At 34.7% G+C, this 11,014-nt stretch overlaps 1 protein-coding gene across 1 annotated transcript in view; it reads right to left on the bottom strand.

Annotated features, from left to right (window-relative positions):
- LOC107601958 (cyclin-dependent kinase 14-like) overlaps positions 1–4,424 on the bottom strand; it is a 131,449-nt gene extending 127,025 nt beyond the window's left edge. Inside the window, exon 1 of the mRNA XM_016294330.1 lies at positions 4,302–4,424. Within this exon, the coding sequence (XP_016149816.1) occupies positions 4,302–4,424 (123 nt within the window). The remainder of the gene's footprint in view (positions 1–4,301) is intronic.
- Between the last annotated feature and the right edge of the window lie 6,590 nt (positions 4,425–11,014).

The raw sequence follows: 11,014 nt of genomic DNA, 5'->3' as shown, positions 1-11,014 counted from the left end.
AGAGAGAGAGAGAGAGAGAGAGAGAGAGAGAGAGATCACACACAGTAAGAGAGGCAGTTTTTACTTTATAAGAGTATTTGTGTGGCATAAACAGTTTTATTTTAAAATTATTTATTTTTATTTATATTATGATTTTATTTGTTTTTAGTAAGTATTTATTTAGATTTGTTATATTTAAAATAATTTATTTTAATTTATATTATAATTTTATTTGTTTTTAGTAAGTATTTATTTAGATTTGTTATACTTAAAATAATTATTTTAATTTATATTATAATTTTATTTGTTTTTAGTAAGTATTTATTTAGATTTGTTATACTTAAAATGATTTATTTTAATTTTATATTACGATTTGATTTGTTTTTAGGCAAGTATTTCATTTCCTTTTTTTAAAGCTGATCTCAGAGTAAAATGTACTGAATGCAACTCAAACGTCTTCATCACAGGCTGAAGAGCAAATGCACCGCAGCAGTAATGCTCCTGAAAACACAGCGTTTCTTCAGTAATCAGGTTTGCAGCCCGACACCGATCCGCAGCCGCAGCAGCGACTCACTTATTGCGATTGGTGTGAAAGATTACCGGACTCTTCCCGGATAAGCGCTCGCTTCGATGCAGCTGTAACCGCAAACCCTGCAGCCTTTATCAACACCAGACACCAGCTGTCTCTAAGAAACCATCAGCAAACACATCCACACTGATAGCACCTCAGCACGGCCTTTATTATCCTGATTGAGGCGTTGGGAGTGCAGGGGCCCTGTGGAGAACAGGTTTGAGTGGATTTTCTAAATAAGGTCTGTGGGAGAATAAGGAGAAGGGTGTGATGGGACAGAGGTCACGCTCACTCTCTCCGCTCCTTCTATCTGGCCTTACGCTCATCCATTTTTCATTGGTGTGAATCAGCAAGCAAATGTGCTTCCGTCAAACTGGCCACCTTCAGTTTTCTCTCTCAGGTCAAACGTGTCTCGCTTTGGGAATTCTGAACATACTTCAGAAAGCATCTAGTCTCTGTGTGTGTGTGTGTGTGTGTGTGTGTCTGTGTGTGTGAGTGTGTGTGTGTGTGTGTGTGTGTCTGTGTCTGTGTCTGTGTGTGTGTGTGTGTGTGTGTGTGTGTGACACTGGATTTCTGTCGCTTTACACAAGGAATATTTCTGACTTAAAACAAGATGCATTTACTTGAGAAGCAAAACTGCATAAGAAAAGTTTTTTTTTCAGAGACACGGTTTATTTTTCCTGACAAATAGTTGATGTTGTTTTAAGAATAAATGTAACAAATTTTAGCGAATTTGATGCTGAAAAACAACAACAATCAAACAGAAACCTTTGACAGTGCGGGAAGAAAAATCATCATGCACGATTCAGTTTTACGTAAATCTCATTTTAAGCATCTTCGCCTTTTTTAAACACAAAAACAAGATAAAAATCCTCGTTTGCAGTGAAAGTATGTCCACATTTGTTCAAATCCACAAGACAGTCTGCTGGTTTTCTTCACAGAAGTTTCATGCTGTTCACACTCCCTGCGATGTTAGGATCCCATAGGCGTAATGGTGTTTATACTGTACAGACCGTATATTCTATTGCCCTACACCAACCCTACCCCTAAACCTACCCCTCACAGGAGACTTTCTGCTATTTCAGATTTTCAATACACTCCATTCTGTGTGATTTATAAGCGTTTTGAAAAGTGGGGACATGGGGTAATGTCCTGAAAAGTCACCTTCTCCTTGTAATACCTGTCATACCTTTGTCATTATACACATTTATGTCCTCATTTGTCACAAAAACGCGCACACACTTGTGGCAAGAATTTAGTTAAACAAATGATTCAACCAAGGAATCAAGATACTTTTGAAAGTATAAGAAATACACATATACATCCATATACTGTTCAAAAGTTTGGAATAATTGTGATGTTTCTGAAAGAAGCATTTATTTGATCAAAAATAAATACAGTAAATATTGTGAAATATTATTAGAATGTAAAACAGCTGTTTTCTATGTGAATATCTATTAAACTGTAATGTATTTCTGTGATGCGCAGCTGTATTTTCAGCATCATTCCTCCAGTCTTCAGTGTCACATGATCTTCAGAAATGTATTTACTGTCACTTTGATGAATAAAAGTAGTCATTTCTTTGGAAAAAGATCTTCAACTTATAAAAGAAAAAAAAATATATATATATATATACTGTATTTTTTTTTTTTTTCATTTAGGTTGTTGTTGTTGTTTTTGTAGTTGACCATCCTGGTTTCACTGAGGTATTGAATATGTTTTTATTCATTTATTTTATTTATTTATTTTAATGCATGCACTTTTTACGCTACAATAAAACACAGTTTTCTGTGATAAAGAGTCAGAGAACTCTTCAGATTGAAGCTCCCATTAAACAGAAACTGTGAAGTGAAACGCCGTGCAGAGCCGGTCGAGCTAAATGTCGCTTCTCTGTGTTTTTCTTCCCGTCCTGACAGGCCAGCATTTGAGACATGAACACGTAAGTGACATTTTTCAAAGTGAACAGAAACAGGGGCTTCGGAGCAGAACGGAGCCACCGTTACCGTCTCTGAACTCATCGCTTCTGCATGAAACCGTCAGAACGTCACAGACCCGCGTTCGGCTCTTTGTCTCTTTGTGTTCTCAGACTGCAGACAGACTCCGCCTCCTCTGCTGTCAATCATACTGCAGACAGACTCCGCCTCCTCTGCTGTCAATCAGACTGCAGACAGACTCCGCCTCCTCTGCTGTCAATCAGACTGCAGACAGACTCCGCCTCCTCTGCTGTCAATCATGAGTGAGATGTAAATGTCCGTGAGTGTTTATTGTTCTAGACTCTCGAGACACAATGAGCTCTAATTGAGTCTCAATCATCCTGGTTGTTCGTTCGCTCACAAACTCGTGTCAGGATCATTTCCATCATGATAATAATAATAATACATAATGATGCTTGTCACGTAAACCCACAGATGTTTTCTCATTTCAGGTGTAATTCCCAGCACGACGTCCCTATAAACACCGAATTGCATGATGAAGGGTTGATGAAGACGAAATAACTGAATTTACAGAAACAGAAGTTCTTAATATGCAAGTTTTAGTGACTGTTTGAATTTTTACAAACAGTTTGAATGAATTAATAAGATATCAATTCATGAATTTAAAAAAATCATAAAAACATATAAATTAAAAAAATAAATAGAAAAATAAATGTAAAAAAAATAAACTATAAAAAGTAAATACTAAATTTTTAAATAAATAAAACTTATAAGTGACTAAATAAATAAATAAAAAAATACCACAAAATTATTAAAAATAATAAACTTAATAAATAAATATAATTATCAAAATATAATAAATCATATAATACAAATTAATAAAAAAAGAAATACATTACATTAAAAATAAATTTTTAAATATACAAAAAGTTTTTTTTAATCATTAAATTATAAATAAATAAAATGTTAAAATATAATAAATCTAAATTAGATCAATAAAAAATGTGAAAACATTTTTTTTTATTTAAAAATAGAAAAAAATAAATGAACAAAAATTTTACAAATATATAAATTATAAAATAAACAAACAAACTAGCAAACACACAGAACCGGATGCTCGAGAGACACTGAAGGAGGGAAACACATCCTATCTGGAGACGAGAAGATCACAGAGACTTTGAGGTTGCAGGACTTTTGTGACTTCAGACACAAAGAAATGACTTAAAGTCCTAACTTTAATCACTGCAGCAAGTAAGTGCCACTCACACTTTCATTAGAAAATCTAATTACTGACAGGCCCTAAGATTCTGGGATACTAAGATACTACAATTGCGTAATTAAAGGTGAAGTTTTAAAACTTGTCGTGGCGGCAATTAGCCAGTAAACTAATCCTGATATTACAACATTAAAGCAACATCATCTGAGCACGCTGAGTTTCCTCAAGCTCTCATGGGCAAATAATCAAAAGAAAAAGCATCATTAGCTTTGACTCGAGAGTCTTTAATCCACAAACCTAGCAGCGGTTTCTTCATTAGAGCTGCTCGCAATTACACAGAATCCATCTTATTAGATCTGGATATATTAGCCAGTTCTTATTTCTGTGTCTGTTAACATTCACACGTATGAAATAACCCGTCTGTGATTTATCCATATCAAACAACACTGATGAAGTGCTTATTCCAGACGAGAGAAGAGCGATTAACAGCCTCCCTAGACAGACATTCACCTGATTGTTTACTAGGAACCGGCCTGATTTACTGCTAAACAGCTAAAGCTACAGACACTAATGGTGTTTAATACTGACGTCAATATCTGACTCTCTCTCTCCATCTGAATTCTGCCGTCACAAACGCATCAGGAGCTGCTTTGAAAGCAAACTCGCCCATCTGCCGTGGATCGGCTTTCATGTGCCAGACGTCGCTTTCAGGTGCGAAACGCATCTGATGGACTATTTCACTGCAGAAGGGGTGGGATGCACTCGGATGCGCTAGACAGCATTCATGATGCATACAGAAGCGCAGACACGAGGAGACGAACGCATCTGATGCTCCGAGTCACGTGTGGCACAGAATAAAAGCCTCTGAATACTGGAGAAAAAACACAAAAAAAGGATGCACAAAGACTTTACAAATAGAAAAGATCAAAATAAAAAAAATAGAAAGAATATAAAAATAAGATATACAATAATAAATCAATTAAAATTATATATATATATGTGTGTGTGTGTGTGTGTGTGTGTTATAATTATATAAAAATTATATAAAATATATAATGAATAAATAATAAATAAAAATGTATAAATACATAAAAATGAACAAAATAAGAATTAATGAATATTAATAAATACATTTGAATAAATAATCAGAAAAATAAAAAATAAAGAAAATATTAGAAAAATAAATTATAAAATATAATAATTTGAAAAATACATAAGCATGAGAGTGAAGAATAATATTATGAATAAAAAAGACAAATAAAATAATAATTTATTTTAAAAATATATATATAAAATAAATAAAAATTAGAAAAACACAAATAAGAATGACTAAAAAAATACAAAAATATATAAGAAAAATACAAAAAAAGAAACATAAAGAAAAAATTGGAAAAATAAAGAAAAATAAAATTAATTAAACTTCACTTTCAGATCATTTTCACACCACATGCTTCCTTTTTAGAAATAAATAAATAAATATCTGGGCTCTTTACAGTCTGAAACAAACAGAGTTGCATGATTTAAATGAACACACTGAGCTGTAATGTAATGCAGCACTGAGCGTGTGCGGTTTGTCATCGCAGAGTTTGCCGACGGCGTTACAGAGCGCGGCTGTCAGGAGCGTTACTGCAAAATAAATGACAGAGACTCCAGCAAAAGGGCTAAAACATCTACAGCTGAGAAACAATCCTTCATATTTCAGAATCCACTGGGAAAACACTCCCTGATTACAGAAAACCAAGTAAAGAGGAAATCCAAAACCAAACAAGCCATGTAGATAGGAAGCTTGATAATGATAATGCTGGAGTTTAGGGCTGGGCGACGTCGCTAAAGCATTGCATCTCTGCGTTTCTCAGCCATCTGATGATATAATACGCAGTGAGAGAAACATCGGAAGAGTTTCCAGTCGCTTCATCATCTCAGTGCATTTCCGGCTCTGATCTCTTCATAATGAATGAATCTCTCAACGACATCAGAGAATTATGCAGACGCAGACGACTGAGCCATTTCTAGGAAAACCAAGACTTCTGAGTTGATCACTTAACATGCAACACGCTAGTTTTTGCTATGTTTATCAGTAGATAAAAGCTTACTGTTTCACATATTAATAAAAAAGAACAGTAGGCAATATGCAGATGTGGTGTGCATGTAATTTATTGTTTGCAATACACTACTGTTCAAAAGCTTGGGGTCTGTAAGATTTTTTTAAAGAAATCAATACTTTTATTCATCAAGGATGCATTAAATTGATCAAAAGTGAGAGTAAAGTCATTTATAATGTTCCAAAAGATTTCCATTTCAAATAAATGCTGTTCTTTTGAACTTTCTGTTCATCTGTGAATCCTGAAAAATCAAATGTATCACGACGAGTTGTGCGGTTTCTTCGTTTGCCGTTTGATGTTTCTCATATGCAACAGAAATGGCAGCGCTTACGAGTTAAACAACGCGGTGGTCACGCCAGTGCGAACGCGCACAAAATTTAGTCGCACAAGCAGAAAAAATGGTCGCAGTCTGGAGTCCTGGGATGAAAACTCCAGCTTCTCCAAGTGTATACTGATTAAAAATCCTCAACTTAGCAATGCCACTGAGTTGCGTGTCCTTGACTGTGAACTCCTGTGATTAGAGTGAGTGCTAAACATCAGTTTTACAGAGATTGGAAGGAAAAGGACAAGGAAAAAAAGAAGACCAAGGGTTGTACTGTATTAATGACAAAATTAGTTCCTGACAGTGGCGGTGTTTAATGAACATCAGAACGTGTTTCTCAACACCAGCCTTGGCTCAAACTCGTCTCACCGCGTTCAGCAGGATAATGTGTCTCACTGAACATGATCATTTCGACGCCGCTGCCGCCTGTTTTCACTGGGGATGAACTGATCGCATTAGTAATCAGAACGAATACCTGCTTTCTGAAACACGACACCGATCGCACTGCACATCTAGGGCTTTCCCTCTATATTTAACCTTTCATGTGCTGAAAGATCGTTCATCTTAATTTCTGTGGATTAGAAATTCACTGGAACTTTTCCTCACACTTTTTCTAGCATTCAGCACTACAATAATCATTCTAGATGGATAGAGAGAACGACAGAGCGATAGACAGAATGATAGAAAGACAGAACGATAGATAGAGAGAACGATTTCACTCCTCCCCTCACTGCAGCCACCTCTCGCCTACATTTCACGCGAGGCGCATCTCAAACAAGCCTCATGTTTTTGTTCGCTTATCCAGTTGAAGCCACTAGATGCGGCGCTGCTGCGTTGTTAATTACAAATATTGTGGGAAAATAGAACATCAATGCAGAGAAGATGTTGTTTACGTCAAAACTGAAACCAAGCCGTTCACACAGAACACATATTTATCGCATTTTCTAGAGGGACATCTATCATCTATGCACCCGCATCTCGCACAAGAGAGCCGCATGTTTAGAAATGTAAAATTAATGTAAGTTCAACTTTGTGGTGGGTTTTTCCCCATCTCACTGCAACTCGTGTTTTTAAATGAAAAATGTACTCCGTGTGATTGGCTTTCGGCCCTTTGTATTAAACTATGCATACATACATGATGCTGTTTTGTTTATAGTTGTTTAAGCCACTTAATAATAATTGATTTCTAAACATTATTTTAGACATTATGCACTTTTTTGTCCCCACAGATTATGCTTTGAATAAACGTGCATTAGTAATATCTTGAAGCCAAAAGCTTTTCTTCACCCTAACTTATGCATTTTAAATTCGAATATAATTCTAATTTTTATCATATTTAAGTAAAAAATTAGAATTTAGTTTTTCAGTCATTTTGACAGCCCTAATAGATAGATAGATAGATAGATAGATAGATAGATAGATAGATAGATAGATAGAACGATAGATAGATAAACAGACAGATAGATAGATAGATAGATAGATAGATAGATAGATAGATAGATAGATAGATAGATAGATAGATAGATAGATAGATAGATAGAACGATAGATAGAACGATAGATAGATAGATAGATAGATAGATAGATAGATAGATAGATAGATAGATAGAACGATAGATAGATAGATAGATAGATAGATAGATAGATAGATAGATAGATGGCTGCATCTGTTCTTCAGGAGACACGCGTCTGATAGTTGCAGGAGACGAGGACGTCAGACGGTCAGCACACACTCTTGCTCGGGCCGCTATCTGAGTGACCATTAGGAGAATGTGAGCTGAATTAGAGAGTTGTGCTGATCTTCGGCTGCAGGGACGAGAGCCGCTCTCTGTAACGGAGGTGTAACCCAAGCCTTTGAGTGGATTCTAATGGTCAGGTTCACGCTGAGTGCTGGAGAACCGTTTGAGTGAGTTCAAACAGCCTTGTGGCTCGGCTAATCGTTTCTGAATTACAGATTGATAATTGTAGCAGACGTTTGCTCGGGAAAGCGAAGCAACGGTCAACAGCAGTTGGCTAATGACTAGATTTACATAAAACATCTAACAAATGGAGACACTGGGTGATTAAAACTTTGTATCCATGACAATTAAAGGATGTTTACTCCCTTGCGAAATTAATTATGCACATATTTAATGCGAGCGGCCGGTGCTAATGAACGTCTTCAGCGTGAGCGGGTCTGTGTGAGAGCTCGCAGTGTGACCTCAGCTTCATCTGACCGCATCGCAACGAAAGCTTTGTTATGCTTCATAAAACATAAGCAATCGCAGAAAGATAATCACATCTGAGCACAAACAAGTTTACATGCTGGTCCAGTCTGGTTTAATCTGGTTAGTTTACCAGCACAGCACATGGAGTGAAGCCGGTTAAACTAGTTAACAACTACGGATCAAGTTTTTTTTTAAATTTCTTTTCTTGTCCCGTATTTGAATTAAACAAGATGTAGAATAAAAATTCTGATTTTAATTTAAGGAAGTGAAATTCAGTGCAGTTATGTTCATTTTTAAAAGCACAGTTTGTCAAGATTAACTATAAAAGCTGGCCTCGCAAAACCAACAGTTAGACAGAATGATAAATACATTAATAAAATGACAGAGAATGATAAATAGATGGACAGAACGTCAGATATACAGAATGATATAATAATAGATAGAACAATACAACAATAGATAGAAGAAAAAATAGATAAAACGATGGATAGAAGGATAAATAAAATGATGGATAAATATAATGAAAAACAGAATGATAGATAGAACGATAGATAGATAGATAGATAGATAGATAGATCGATAGATAGATAGATCGATAGATAGATAGATCGATAGATAGATAGATCGATAGATAGATAGATCGATAGATAGATAGATCGATAGATAGATAGATCGATAGATAGATAGATCGATAGATAGATAGATCGATAGATAGATAGATCGATAGATAGATAGATCGATAGATAGATAGATCGATAGATAGATAGATCGATAGATAGATAGATCGATAGATAGATAGATCGATAGATAGATAGATCGATAGATAGATAGATCGATAGATAGATAGATCGATAGATAGATAGATCGATAGATAGATAGATCGATAGATAGATAGATCGATAGATAGATAGATCGATAGATAGATAGATCGATAGATAGATAGATCGATAGATAGATAGATCGATAGATAGATAGATCGATAGATAGATAGATCGATAGATAGATAGATCGATAGATAGATAGATCGATAGATAGATAGATCGATAGATAGATAGATCGATAGATAGATAGATCGATAGATAGATAGATCGATAGATAGATAGATCGATAGATAGATAGATCGATAGATAGATAGATCGATAGATAGATAGATCGATAGATAGATAGATCGATAGATAGATAGATCGATAGATAGATAGATCGATAGATAGATAGATCGATAGATAGATAGATCGATAGATAGATAGATCGATAGATAGATAGATCGATAGATAGATAGATCGATAGATAGATAGATCGATAGATAGATAGATCGATAGATAGATAGATCGATAGATAGATAGATCGATAGATAGATAGATCGATAGATAGATAGATCGATAGATAGATAGATCGATAGATAGATAGATCGATAGATAGATAGATCGATAGATAGATAGATCGATAGATAGATAGATCGATAGATAGATAGATCGATAGATAGATAGATCGATAGATAGATAGATCGATAGATAGATAGATCGATAGATAGATAGATCGATAGATAGATAGATCGATAGATAGATAGATCGATAGATAGATAGATCGATAGATAGATAGATCGATAGATAGATAGATCGATAGATAGATAGATCGATAGATAGATAGATCGATAGATAGATAGATCGATAGATAGATAGATCGATAGATAGATAGATCGATAGATAGATAGATCGATAGATAGATAGATCGATAGATAGATAGATCGATAGATAGATAGATCGATAGATAGATAGATCGATAGATAGATAGATCGATAGATAGATAGATCGATAGATAGATAGATCGATAGATAGATAGATCGATAGATAGATAGATCGATAGATAGATAGATCGATAGATAGATAGATCGATAGATAGATAGATCGATAGATAGATAGATCGATAGATAGATAGATCGATAGATAGATAGATCGATAGATAGATAGATCGATAGATAGATAGATCGATAGATAGATAGATCGATAGATAGATAGATCGATAGATAGATAGATCGATAGATAGATAGATCGATAGATAGATAGATCGATAGATAGATAGATCGATAGATAGATAGATCGATAGATAGATAGATCGATAGATAGATAGATCGATAGATAGATAGATCGATAGATAGATAGATCGATAGATAGATAGATCGATAGATAGATAGATCGATAGATAGATAGATCGATAGATAGATAGATCGATAGATAGATAGATCGATAGATAGATAGATCGATAGATAGATAGATCGATAGATAGATAGATCGATAGATAGATAGATCGATAGATAGATAGATCGATAGATAGATAGATCGATAGATAGATAGATCGATAGATAGATAGATCGATAGATAGATAGATCGATAGATAGATAGATCGATAGATAGATAGATCGATAGATAGATAGATCGATAGATAGATAGATCGATAGATAGATAGATCGATAGATAGATAGATCGATAGATAGATAGATCGATAGATAGATAGATCGATAGATAGATAGATCGATAGATAGATAGATCGATAGATAGATAGATCGATAGATAGATAGATCGATAGATAGATAGATCGATAGATAGATAGATCGATAGATAGATAGATCGATAGATAGATAGATCGATAGATAGATAGATCGATAGATAGATAGATCGATAGATAGA

Source organism: Sinocyclocheilus grahami, unplaced genomic scaffold, assembly GCF_001515645.1.
Source record: "Sinocyclocheilus grahami isolate Dianchi unplaced genomic scaffold, SAMN03320097.WGS_v1.1 scaffold316.1, whole genome shotgun sequence".
NCBI lineage: Eukaryota > Metazoa > Chordata > Actinopteri > Cypriniformes > Cyprinidae > Sinocyclocheilus > Sinocyclocheilus grahami.
Note: the sequence above shows the minus strand (reverse complement) of the source record. Positions and strands in the feature narration are given on the sequence as shown.